This window comes from Paroedura picta, chromosome 4 (assembly GCF_049243985.1).
Source record: "Paroedura picta isolate Pp20150507F chromosome 4, Ppicta_v3.0, whole genome shotgun sequence".
In the NCBI taxonomy this organism is placed as follows: domain Eukaryota; kingdom Metazoa; phylum Chordata; class Lepidosauria; order Squamata; family Gekkonidae; genus Paroedura; species Paroedura picta.
In genome coordinates, this window is record NC_135372.1 from 42829913 (window position 1) to 42843358 (window position 13446).

The following is a 13446-nucleotide window of genomic DNA, read 5'->3' on the forward strand; positions in this document are numbered from 1 at the left end:
AACAGATTTAATGGTGGGATTCCTATCAGGGCAGTGATATGGTGCCACATATAGACAACAGAAAGGATCCAGCCCATTTAAGCTACTTCCAATAAATGCATTAAAAAGTTAGCTTGTAAAAATATTAGTATATGGGATTAGTACATGGAGTTGCCATAAATCTGCTGCAACTTGACTGCACTTTCCATCATCTCTATGGCACCATGCAGTGAACATTTCTGCAGCTGTTAATATTATGCAAAGCCATTCTTATTTCCTGATGCACAGTGCTTGTTTCTCAGCTGCAGGTGGATGTATTGCAGGTTACCCGGGGAGCTAATCTAGGCTGATCACTCATCTTGTAATATGCTTGTTTTTTTTCTCTTTAGAATGAAGATGCCGGAGAATATACATGTGTGGCTTCAAATGATGCCGGCGTGGTGGAACACACTATGACCCTGACATTGCAAAGTGAGCCATACAATTATGTTCTTAATTTTGGGCGCTGTAATTTTTACAGCTGGACATATTTACTGCATGTCAAATGTGGAAGAAATGACTTGCCAATGGCCCCTTAGTGGGCTTCATAATACAGGCTGGGACTACATGTAATGCCAGCAAAGATTGTCAACCTCATATTTTCCAAATACTGGAAATGTAAATGTAACTGCTCTACACTTTCCTTCCCTGCCACTTTCCCCCTCCTCCTTGATTTCTTGATTGAGAGCCAGTATGGTATAGTGGTTAAAGAGTGGTGGACTTTAATCTGGAGAACTGGGTTTGACTCTCCATTCCCCCACATGCAGGGGGAGTTTCAGTTCTGTTGGAGGTGTTGTCACAGAGCAGCTCTCTTAGAATTCTCTCTGCTCCACCAGCCTCACAGGGTGTTTGTTGTGGGGACAGGAAAGGAAAGGTATTTGTAAGCCACTTTAGGACTCCTTCAGGTAGTGAAAAGTGGGGCATAAAAAGCTGCTGTTGCTGTTTCTTCTTCTTCTTCTTCTTCTTCTTCTTCTTCTTCTTCTTCTTCTTCTTCTTCTTCTTCTTCTTCTTCTTCTTCTTCTTCTTCTTCTTCTTCTTCTTCTTCTTCTTCTTCTTCCCTGCTCCCCATTGCTGCCTTTTTTATATCAACACAAATTTGACTTTTTTTCTACTGGGAATATAAAGTCATAGAGGTTTATCAAAATTCAGACACATTTCAGCTCTATTTTTAGCTATTGCTCCGTGCTCATGTATCACTGAGAATACCACAGGAGGAGTACATGAAAAAAATGAAGAGATCCTTTGCACTTAATGATTTATTGCCATATTCAGCAAGCCGGGAACTTTCTGTTTTTCTTAGGTGCGCCTGTTATTACTATTGAACCAGTAGAGACCATTGTTGATGCTGGAACTACAGTAGTGCTGAACTGCCAAGCGACAGGAGAACCTTCTCCCACCATTGAATGGTCTCGCCAAGGTTGGCCTCTCCTCAGTCAGGACCGAATGGCCATTTTGACGAATGGCTCCTTACGTATTGCAGTTGCACAGAAAGAGGATACTTCTGAATATGAATGTGTGGCTAGGAACCTCATGGGCTCTGTCCTTGTCAAAGTGCCTGTCATTGTTCAAGGTTGGTGCTCAGAGTTACACTCCTTTTTCTTTGTGCCCAACAAGGAGTTCTTGGGAAACTTCAAATCTCGGTTGCTATCAAACAAAGTGGGGTCGTTAAAGAGGACTACATTTCCTATTTACATCTCTTGTGCTCTGGAACAGAAGTTTGCAAGATGCTGCAAGCAATTAATTCAAAAATTAAGGTTCCCATCTTCTCTGCATGGTTTATAGCTCTGCACTGGTCATCTTCCAGTCAGTGTCCACTGGACGCAGATGACAGCATCACATCTCTGCATTAAACAGCACTGGGTCATTAAACAGCACTGGGTCATGCATTAAATAGCACTGGGTCACTCTCCCAGGGCAGAGATCCCAGTGCACAGATGCAGAGTATATAGTTCTTACTCTGCGTATTCTAAAAGAAAATATTCTCAAGGGTAAGAATGAAGTGTGCCTCTAACTTTAATTCAAGAACAAGTGTACCTCATCTATCAGAATTCTGAGAAATATTACCCTTGGAAGCCTGAATTGACTTTGTTAGGTTCTGTCAAGTCATTTCCAACTTATGGAGACTTTATAAACTAAGACCCACCATCCAACTCTGTCTGCAGTCACTCTTTTAAGTTTTGGGAAGCCTGTGTTGGGAAACCTGAATAGGTTGGTGGTTTTCTGCTTTTTTGGGTATAGAACCCACAGTTCTTCAGCAATCATTTGTATTCCAGTATTCCCCTAAGAGGCACTGAACATTGTACATGTTATTGCAGTCCAGGAGGTAGCCCAGGTCATGGATGCTTGGGTTCAAAGATGACATCAAACAACTTCAAACCATTAATTTAATAAATCCAGCACTGTTGTGGCTGTTTTCCATTAGATGTTGGATTGTGCTGAAATGCACAATGTTTGAGATGAGACAGGCTCCCAGCCATGGCCTCAGGGGCCATTTGCACCTGTGCGATACGTGAGGGGGGGAGGAAGCAAAGATGATCCTGGACAATTGGGCTCAGCATTGGCTGTCAGCTCAAGGAGCTTCCTGTGGCCTGACCCAGTGATCAACGCATCACAGAATGTGGGGCATGCAGATCTAAGGGCTTGTCTCCAGCATGCAGCGCATAATGTTGCAATTCAGTGGTGGGTTGTGCTGAAATAAACAATGGTTGAGACAATCAGCACTTTTTTCAATTAATCAATTCACTTTATAAAGAGGGGGAGAGAAATAAAATGCATATGCCAGACTGTGGGATGAATACTGACTAAGATAAATGCATTTGTTCTCCTGCAGTGCATGGTGGCTATTCTGAATGGCTGGAATGGCAGCCATGTAGTGTAACATGTGGTCAAGGTATACAGAAGAGGATTCGCATGTGTAACAACCCTCTCCCTGCAAACGGTGGGCAAAACTGTAAGGAGAATGATTCTGAGAGGCGCAATTGTCAGAACAAACCCTGTCCAGGTAAATTTTATTAATTACCTTTCAATGCAAACCTAAAAACACTTTCCAGAGTGATGGCCCCAGTGAATAGAGAGGAGTGGGATTTTGAATAGACATCCCTAGGATTGTTTTCTCAGTGTAGCACTATGTAGCTCTGTTGTGTCTCACGAACCCAGACCTCAGTTGTGTTCATATGGGTCAAAATTAAAGGGAATAATTTGTTTCAATAATCTCAGCCCTGAGGAAGGGGAGGCTGTCCATACATTCCTATTGAAATACATTTTGTAGCCTTTGTTAATAATATATGTCTTTCTCTGTTTTGTTTAGTGGAAGGCAACTGGTCAGGGTGGGGTTCCTGGGAAGAGTGTTCTAAAACCTGTGGTCAAGGTAACAAGACAAGGACCAGAACATGCAGCAACCCTCCAGCCCAACATGGTGGAAGGTCTTGTGATGGCAATGCTGTGGAGTCAATCATGTGCAACATTAGACCTTGCCCAGGTGAGACAATAGAAAGACCTTAGCAATGAGCATGAACCAGACTTCATATGGATTCCCTTCTTCTCTTTAGATTGTTTTCTAATTATTATTTTTAAAAAATCAATCAATACCCTGGGTTGGATCCAAATTGCCATGAATGGAGCCAGGTTCACAGAAGAGGACTTTCCCTCCTTTTTCAATCCATGAAAACACCCTAAAACTCTGCTCCTAGAGTTAGCAGACCCCTCCCCCCCAGAAGCATGCTTTATTTTGCTTTGTGCTTTTATCTTGTTCATTGTGAGCCACCTTGAGCAAGTCACTGAAGGGGTGGCAGATCAATATTTTAAGTAAATAAGCGTGGACACGCATCAGCAAGGAAACTGGCAAAAATCATTCCTACTAAAGGAAGTGCAATACTGCTGGTGTGAATGCCATTCTCTTGGCAATGCAACTCCTTGGGATCCAACCCATTGTTTCTAAGAAAGAAAACATATTTCTGTTTAGATTTTAAACATTTGTCTTGCTCCTAGTTAATGGTGTTTGGAGTTCTTGGCTTCCTTGGGGACCTTGCAGTGAGACGTGTGGCAAAGGTACTCAAACCAGACTAAGACTATGCAATAACCCACCTCCATCATTTGATGGCTCTTCCTGCAATGGACCTGATGCACAGATGCAGGTTTGCAGTGAGCAAGACTGTCCTGGTAAGTTGCACATTTCATGCAATATTTATTTCTAGCGCTCTGGCTTTTCAAGAAAGAGTCTTCAGTTCATTTTGATGGATTGTGCAATATAAGGACCACCGTCCCCTCTTCAACGCAGAGAAGGTTGTGAAGGAGATATCCTCTCCTCACCTTTTCTGTGTGTGTTTCCTACCATCAATGCTAACATCCCATTGGCAAGCCACCTGTGCACAGATAGCTGTGTTTATAGATGGGCTGCAAAGGCCCAGTGATCAAGCTGTTATATCTGTATGCTGTAGCACATCAACATCATACTTCAGATTCAAAAGAAAGGAAAAATGGTTTACTTTTGTTTAGAGTGAAACAGGTTTCCCATAAATCATGAAGTATACTACCTGAAACAATCAAGTTTTTGAAACTTCCCTCCTTTTATGTATAAAGTCTGTGCTGATAGTATTTCAGGAAACCCAAGTTAACCACAGCACAGCATCATCGACTGTGATCAAAGACACAAGGGTCAAATTAAATGAAAAATTTCCTCCCCATTTGCTCAAATTTGAAAGAATCAAGCAGTTATGCTTTTCCTGAACCATGCCACTTAATCAGGTGATAGGGTATTCACATATTTGAATTCCCCCTCAGCTGCCTATATAAAATTAGCAAACTGGGGGAAAGGGTTCAGTCTAGCATTCCCTCTGGTTCTGCTTTTCTATATGCAGGGAGCTGAATGTAGGGATGGGAATAAGCCAAATGATGTAGCAAAATTCATCAAGAATTTTTCCCTGTTTGTGGTTTGCAAACAGGAGTTTACTTTACTATCATGAACCTCTACAAACTTTTAAACCAGTTTGTGATGGTTTGTGTATGGAGCAGATAGCATAGTGATTGCCTTTAAATCTGTGCTTCCCCCACCCCCCAACAAAAGCTGCAAAATCAGCTGAGGGTCAGCGAAGCACTTACCAACACTGAGGTGTTTCAGGCTGTCTTGTCACTCCCCACTGTTCAGTTGTTTTGGGTTGTCTTGTTCAGTCACTTTAAACTTTAAAGGGACTGCTGAAGACATTAAAAAAAAAACCCAGCTGCATGGTGTTTAAAGGGACTGCGCAAGAAAGCCTGAAATAGCTGAACAGCAGAGAGCACCTCCCTGTCTGAAAAGGCTGAGCAGTGAGGAGCAAGCTGCAATTCCTTCAACAAGGTTTGCAGGGCCAGCAGGATTTGAGAGTTTGATTTGTTATTCAGTCATGAACCATAAACTGGACCACATTTTCCCAGTTCATGCCCATCCCTAGTTGTATTTTCCATAGAGTAGCATTCAAAAATGGTGTAGTTCAGAAAAGCTCTAACTTGTGATTCTTCTGACTGCATATATTGGCCCTATAGATCTGTCTGTAACCTGGGTGGTCTTCACCTAGAAGTGATTCTTTTAATATCTTTGTGAGCTGTTCCTGAGAGTATCATTTCACTGTTTGTATATGTAAATTATCTGTGCATGTACATTATTGTAGAATTATTGTAGAATTGCTTGAGACATGTTCAGCTGGTTCGCCTATTCTTTGCATTGACTGTTTGTGTAAATGACCCATCATCAACCAAAGGCATGGCTGGAGTTTTCATGTCATCCAATGAAACTTCAAATACAATAAGTTTCAGTAGAATCACTTTATGCATTCAACAGCCAGCAGAAAGTTCTCGGTAACTTTGCTGACAGCACCAGCTTTTAAAATTGCAATACTTTCTCATTTTTATTAGTCGAATACAATTAATAGAATCTTTAAAAATATTTTATGTTAATTGTGTATGGGGAATTGTACAGAAGCGTGACTAATGTAAATAAATGTTAATCCAGTAAATGAAGCGATGGAGAAATCAAGTAGCATACATTCATGTAGAACTCATCTCTTAGATTCTGACCTTACGTAGCTATCAGGGCAGCCCACAAGGTTCTCTTCTCCTCTCTTTTATTCCCATACTCAGAATTCTGTAGGTTAGCCTCAGAGTATCTGACTACTCCAAGGTCACCCAACAAGTGTCTATGTCAGAGTGGGGCTTCAAATCCAGATCTCCCTAGGCTGAATCAGACATTCCAACAGCTACACCCCACTGGCTCTCATTATGCTTGCAGTCCAGTGTGACGGACCAAACTAACATTTTAGTGGTAGGAAGGGAGGTAGGTGCTGTGGGTATTAACCATGACAGTTTGTGAAAGATCTACTCTTTATCCAGTGAATGGAAAATGGGCTCCGTGGTCCAGCTGGACTGCCTGTTCGGTATCCTGTGGAGGTGGCACTCGACAGAGAACGAGAGACTGCTCAGATCCGCTTCCACAATACGGTGGACACAAATGTGAAGGGAACGACATACAGATAGACTTTTGCAACAGTGACTTGTGCCCTGGTAAGTACTTTTAGGTTCAGAGCTATGAGGCGCTGTGGAGCTTTACAAAGCAGAGACACTTTTTTGTCTTTACCTGGTACCAGACATCAGCCAAATCAAATGCTTTCCTTGGGGAAATGAGGACACTAAGTCCTTAAAAGCTGTCTGCCACCTGTTTCCAGCTGCTAGATCAATTAATGTAACTCAAATATGTTTCATTATATGCACACCTGAGAGTTTCTTTATAGGGCTGCATTTTATGAGCTGGCTAAACTGAAAGAGGAACAAGTGGGACTGCACACAGTTCTCAGAGGAGAGGTCCTGACTGGTTAGAGTAGGGGTAGTCAAACTGCGGCCCTCCAGATGTCCATGGACTATAATTCCCATGAGCCCCTGCCAGCGAATGCTGGCAGGGGCTCATGGGAATTGTAGTCCATGGACATCTGGAGGGCTGCAGTTTGACTACCCCTGGGTCAGAGCATTCCTTTTCTATGGCAGTGGCTCTCAAAGGCCCATTATGCACGGAGTGGAAAGTCTGCATTTGGGGTGGAATGGCGGCGGCTAAAATCACCAATTATGCACGCTGCAGGCGGCAACCGGGTGCAGAGTCAACTTATGCCGCTGAAAAAGCCTCATTAGCGAGATGCGGAAGAAAGTGGAGCTTCCTGGGACCAGGGTGCAACCAGAAGCGGCTCTGGAGTATCTGCGTGCATAATCGGATACTCTGGGTTTTGCCGCCGTTGTGTTCCGTCCTGTGCATAATCGGTTTGCTTCGCTTCTTCCTCCTCTTCGTTCTCCATGCCACCGTTTCAGCGGCCGTGCATAATAGGCCATAAGCTTACTTTCACCAGCAAAATTGTTCCATAGTTTATTGCACTAGCATTATTCAGTTTGACCCCAGAAAAGCTCACTGTTTGTATTGCAGTGAGGGCAGAGAAGTCTAGTCACGCCATTCATCTATGAAAGGGGTTTACATACAAAAGCCACAAAAGGGGTAAAACTACCTCTGGTATGAAAAAAAAAATCTTAAATTTCCTGCCCTGATGTAAAGCACAGATGAATAGGAGTACAAAGCAGTATGGTTTCCATAACACACACGTTCTTTTTTACAAGGGACAAAAAAATATTTATTTGGACTTTCCAGTGTCTCTTGTAAATATTATTGATTGAAAATGTTTTGTTTCAAGTTCATGGCAACTGGGGTCCCTGGAGCAATTGGGGAACTTGCAGCCGAACATGTAACGGTGGTCAGATGAGGAGATATCGGACTTGTGACAATCCTCATCCGTTCAATGGAGGGAGAGCCTGCACAGGTGCTGATACGCAGATCCAGAGATGTAATTCAGAGCTGTGTCCTGGTAAGTGACCTTGATACTTATAGGGCTACTACATGCATACGTATGAAGCAATAATCCTTTGGCAATTTACAGACACTTCAGAGTGTGTAAGCATCATCAGGCTTTGTAAGCATCATGAGGCTTAATAATCTGAAATGTTAAGGTCTCTACCAGTGGGTCATCAGCCTTTTGAGACCCAGACTGCATGCTCTCAGACCTATGTCTTCAAATGTGGCACTGTTTCAGTTGTGTCTAAATGGGTTGCTTCAGAGGGTTGTTAGCCATTGTGCTGATCTCTCCTTCCAGTTTTCATGTCTTCTGTAGCTCTCCCTCTCATGTTGCTTTCTTCTAACTGGGCTTACTTTGACTATTGGAAATAGGGGAAATATTATTGTGATGGAGAGACTGTGGGGTTACCATCCCTACACCTGGAATCACACTCTCACTCCCCAGTTGGAGGGCAGGTCCATATCTGGGCACACATATGCAGTCATCACATGTTCTTTGAGCTTTACAAACTCATTTTGCTTGTTATTTTAGGAGGAGTCAAATTCTTAAAAGGTACTGCAAGTTGCCCTCATTTGAATTGCCCTCATTTGAATTTCCTTGCAAGGCATCAGTGCAGTTGACCTCTCCACCCGAATCTCTAGCTTTGTGGTTTTCAGTGTTTCCAAACCTGGAACCCAACGAGCTGCAAGCATGTGACATAAGTGTCACATGACTGGGAAAGCCAAAGCCAGAGTTTCTGAATCTCCCAGTGTTATATTTTTTCGAATACTGAGTAACATCATTTTGCTATTCTGCTGCTTATTTCAAGGAGCATGCAAACAGAGATGGAGTGTATAGCACTCTTGATCCATGCAACAGGAATCTTAGTAGTAGGTACTAAATGGCAACTCTAGGCTTGTCACCCAGGAAATGGGACTCTGTGACTGACTTGAGGGTCTAGACCAGGGGTAGTCAAACTGCGGCTCTCCTGATGTCCATGGACTACAATTCCCATGAGCCCCTGCCAGCATTCGCTGGCAGGGGCTCATGGGAATTGTAGTCCATGGACATCTGGAGGGCCGCAGTTTGACTACTCCTGGTCTAGACCATCCCTGTATCCCATCTTGCTCTAATACCTGTTGTTATTAAACAGAATTCCAGTTTTAGCCCACAGTTACCTATATTTTTAGATGATACCTATACGTGTGTTGTTCATTCATGTTATTAAGGATGAATGTCAGAAGCAATGGTGACAGGGTTCATTCTTGTCTCAACCAACTCTATACTGGTTTACAGTGGATGGTAACTGGGGTCCATGGCAACCTTGGAGCACATGTTCTGCATCTTGTGGAAGGGGGGAGCAGACCCGTTCACGTTTGTGCAATAACCCATCCCCGTCTGAGAGTGGACGTCCTTGCCCTGGAGACAGTTCACAGATATCCAGGTGTAACATCCTAACTTGTCCAGGTAGGTGGACTCAACATTCACAACTGCAGAGAAACAGATAAGAAAGAGGAAAGTGCAAAGGCAAAGGAACAGCTTACCCTCAAGAAAGGGGGGAATGCACTGTTCATTCAGCAATGGATAGATCTGACTTAGGATGCTTCTAATTGGTTTGTTCCACTTGCAAATTCTCTCTCCAAATATCATGTCACAGAGGATGAATGGAAATTGCAGGATTCTCACTCCCGCCCACCAAAACTGTCATCTGAATTACTTTTGCTCAGGAACGTCTCTCCAGTCTCTTCATAGTATTCTGACATTCTGTCATGCAGAAGTGTCTTGAATCAAAAGTACCATTGCACAAGGATGTGATTTTCTTTCAAGAGACTTCTCTTTTTCTTCATTATTTATTTTGTTTATTAATTATTCCCCACCTTTTCCCTTATGGCTCAAGGCAGCTCACAAATCCAAGGCTAAAATCATACAAATGTACAGTAAACACCTTATTAATTGTTCATGATTTATTTATTTACTTCATTCATATACTTCTAATGGATACCCAAAGTGGCTTACAACATTCTCTCCTCCTTTATGACTCCCCTCCAAGAAAATGCCTGCAGCTTAAACCCCATTAAAACTTTTACAAATAAAACAGCCTTACAAGGTCTCCTAAAAGCAACCAGAAGAATGCAGTTGGCCATGGTGGATATGGGAAGAGATGGTCATTCAGTTATGTGGACCCTAAGCTGTGAAGGGCTCTAAATATTAACCCCTCCATTATAACACCTAATCAAAACAATGTGCGTCATGATGCCATCACATTGTCCCTCCTCTTGGCCACCACATATCATTGGTTGGCAGAGTTAGGGCATACAGGAGGTCATGCTGCACATGGTTTTTCCTAGAAATTACCAGGAAGAGGTAGTAAAGAGAAATACTTTCAGGGTATGAGCTTTTCAGTGTCAAAGGTCCCATCATCATGTGTGAGTCAGAATGGAGATCTCTGAGTCCTTGTATCACAGTCAGAAGATGGGAGGAGTCATGCAAAGAAGGAATTCAGGATACAGAGGTGCAAGGCATATAGTGATCAGTTTTATTATAGCAGTTGTTGTCCCAAGCCAGGTTGTTATCCCAAGCCAAGTTCCACTCCTCCTCTCTGCCTGGCATACAGGGCAGCTGGCCATGTTGAAAGGAACAACAGCTCTTTCTGCCTGTTGGGATGGGCAGTGCTGATGGGGAAGGTGCAGACATAATTGCTATCATCATAGATTGATGCAAGCACTACTGCCTCTGCTGCAGAAGTGGTGGATGGGAAAATACACTGCTGCCACTGAGGAGGATGAGGGTACCACCATGACTGCTGGGCATATGTGGGGTACAAGCAGGTTCCCCAATATCTAGAACTGACTTGGCCCTTGGAACACCACTAACAGATTAAAGAGGTAGTCCTGGGAAGGACAGATCATTCCAAGTGGCCTCACACCTTTAAAGCAGGGGAATCTCATCAATTCAGTTCTGAACATTTCTGAATGTTTGGGTCAGTGTTCTTGAGGTTGGCCTTTCTATGGCCCATTATACACGGAGGGGAAGGTCCACATTCGGGGTGGAATGGTGTCACCTAAAATCACCGATAACGCGCGGCGCCGGCTGGAACTGACCGCAAATTCGGTGCACGCCGCCAAAAAAGCCACGTTAGTGGAACGCGGAAGAAAGCGGAGCTTCCGGACGACCAGGGCGCAACCAGAAGCGGCACCGGAGTCACCACATGCATAATCAGTTACTCTGGGTCTTGCCGCCGTTGTGTCCCGTCCCGTGCATAAGCGGTTTGCTTCGCGTCTTCCCCCTCCGCGTTTTCCATGTGACCCGAAATCGACGTTTTGGCGGCCGTGCATAATGGGCCTAAAAGTAAACAACTATATCTTGGGGAAATTCTTTTAGTTGATTCTTACCAGTTTGTTCTCTGTCTGTCAGTGTAGGTAGTACAGGGCTGGAGGACTGATGGCTGATTCTGACTAACAGAGATTCTTTTGTGAGTTTTTCTGACAAATTTGGAAATGGCAAATTTCTGCAAAGGAATACTACCGTTTATCATTTGGAAAGGCTGGAAATTGTTAAAATGTAGTGGGATGCAAGGGAACTTACTTGTAGATCTCTGTACCTAAAAATGTACACATATGTAGAAATCTGGGTAAATGTTGTAAACAATTCTTTTAAAAACACACACGCGCGCACACACACAGATGTCCTTGCTGCTTGCAACACTTGCTATATTTTAAGTTGTTATTTCCTGAAATGTGGCACTGGAACACAGAAGTCTGATGTGTCAGTATGATTAATATACTCTGGTGTTCCGGCCAAGATCCTAACGAAATAACTGCATGGTGCCTGCCTGAATTCTCCAAGCAGTTTGGTCGGTTTCTTTTTTCTGCAATCATTTGTTGTGTTAACAGTGGATTGTGGAGTCAGACAATAATTGCTTTTTTCACCCAGAGGACTCGTCATCTCAGAAAACAGCTCTGGGTGGGCCTCTGGGGATAGCTGTGCTGTTTCATGTTATGCTTAGTTAATCAGAGAAGGCCCTGTGATCACTTTACAACTCTGAGCATGAGCAATCACACCTCTTCCTCTTCAAACTATTGCAAGCGAAGAATTTGTACAGATTTCCCCCCTCTCCTTTCTTGGCAATAGGTGGGCCTCCACGTGCTAGAGGAAGTGTCATTGGCAATATTAACGACGTTGAGTTTGGAATAGCTTTCCTGAATGCCACCATAATAGATAATCCAGATCTCGACGGAAGAAGAATACAAACCAAGATTACAAATATTCCTCGTAGCATTGGTATGTCTGATTCTTCAGTACTCAGATTCTTTAGTACTCAAGTACTTTGAGCTTGTCAAACTTCCACACATTTATTCAATTGACACAGTGATTTAGAGTTGGTAAGAATGGCCCATATTAACCCACCTTGTGCTACCTCTTGTGTTTATTTTGTGGGCATGTTCCTAAAAGCTCCTCTTATGTCAGAACATGAGTGCCAAATTAGTTGTCTGCAGGGCAAGACGTATACTTGTCCAGTCATAAGGCCAATGAAATAGGAGATTCTGAGTTTGCATGATGTGATAGTCATGGTGCACGCCATTTTCCAAAGAGGGTATGATGAATATGAATGCTGTCAGATGCCTGACTACAGGGTAAACAAGCTTCAGAAAACTGATTCATGATTTACACTGTAGATATCATTAAAATATTTGATTGGCACAGCCCTGCCCTTTATGTGAGAAGTCTGCCAGATGTTTTCCAAGCCTAACACCTCACAGAGCATATGCGTTCCTTAACACAGGAACGCATAGGAGGAGAGGATGCTGCCTCACATCTCTCCCTCATATACAGAGGCCTTTACTGGGGTGATCAAATCCCCTGCTTTTTCTCCCTCTCTCATTGTCTCTTCCCCCATTGTGCATTTAAGGAAATTCTCAGGAAAAAAATTTTTCACAGTCAGAGTAGTTCAGCAGTGGAATAGGCTGCCTAAGGAGGTGGTGAGCCCCCCCCCCCTCACTGGTAGTCTTCAAGCAAAGGTTGGATACACACTTTTCTTGGATGCTTTAGGATGCTTAGGGCTGATCCTGCGTTGAGCAGGGGGTTGGACTACATGGCCTGTATGGCCCCTTCCAACTCTATGATTCTGTGATTCTTCTCCCTGGAGAGGAACCAGGGAGTCTCTGTGGATCCCCTTGATCTACTGGTTTCCTGAAGAGTGACTGGGATGGTTTCTCATGGAGGCTGCATGTCATAAGTAACAAAAGAGGAAGTTTATAAAAATGTCAAATTTTAAAACCACTTTGGTGACCTTCTGGAAGGCAAAATGAAAGGATATTTTTTTTTAAAAGTCATTTTGCTTGTGCTTATTTTTTTTGCCCTTCAGGTCCCGTGATGAAAGCTTTGGTTTCTATTATAAGTCCTATTTATTGGACAACTGCCAGGGAAATTGGAGAGGCTTTGAATGGGTTTTCACTTACCAATGCTGTTTTCAAGAGAGAGACACAAGTCGAATTTGCAACAGGTAAGTCAAAACTGATAGAGCCTCTTGTGGCACAGGGTGGTAAAGCAGCTGATATGCTGTCTGAAGCTTTGACCATGAGGCTGGGAGTTC

General features: G+C 43.3%; 1 protein-coding gene across 2 annotated transcripts in view; it reads left to right on the plus strand.

The window, feature by feature from the left end:
• Positions 1-13446, plus strand: part of HMCN1 (hemicentin 1) — a 287686-nt gene that overhangs the window by 252465 nt on the left and 21775 nt on the right. For both annotated transcript variants that reach the window (XM_077332660.1, XM_077332659.1), the window contains 10 exons: positions 369-450; positions 1319-1588; positions 2849-3019; positions 3326-3496; positions 4006-4176; positions 6379-6549; positions 7716-7886; positions 9150-9320; positions 11985-12134; positions 13219-13356. In XM_077332660.1, the coding sequence (XP_077188775.1) occupies positions 369-450; positions 1319-1588; positions 2849-3019; positions 3326-3496; positions 4006-4176; positions 6379-6549; positions 7716-7886; positions 9150-9320; positions 11985-12134; positions 13219-13356 (1666 nt within the window). The remainder of the gene's footprint in view (positions 1-368; positions 451-1318; positions 1589-2848; positions 3020-3325; positions 3497-4005; positions 4177-6378; positions 6550-7715; positions 7887-9149; positions 9321-11984; positions 12135-13218; positions 13357-13446) is intronic.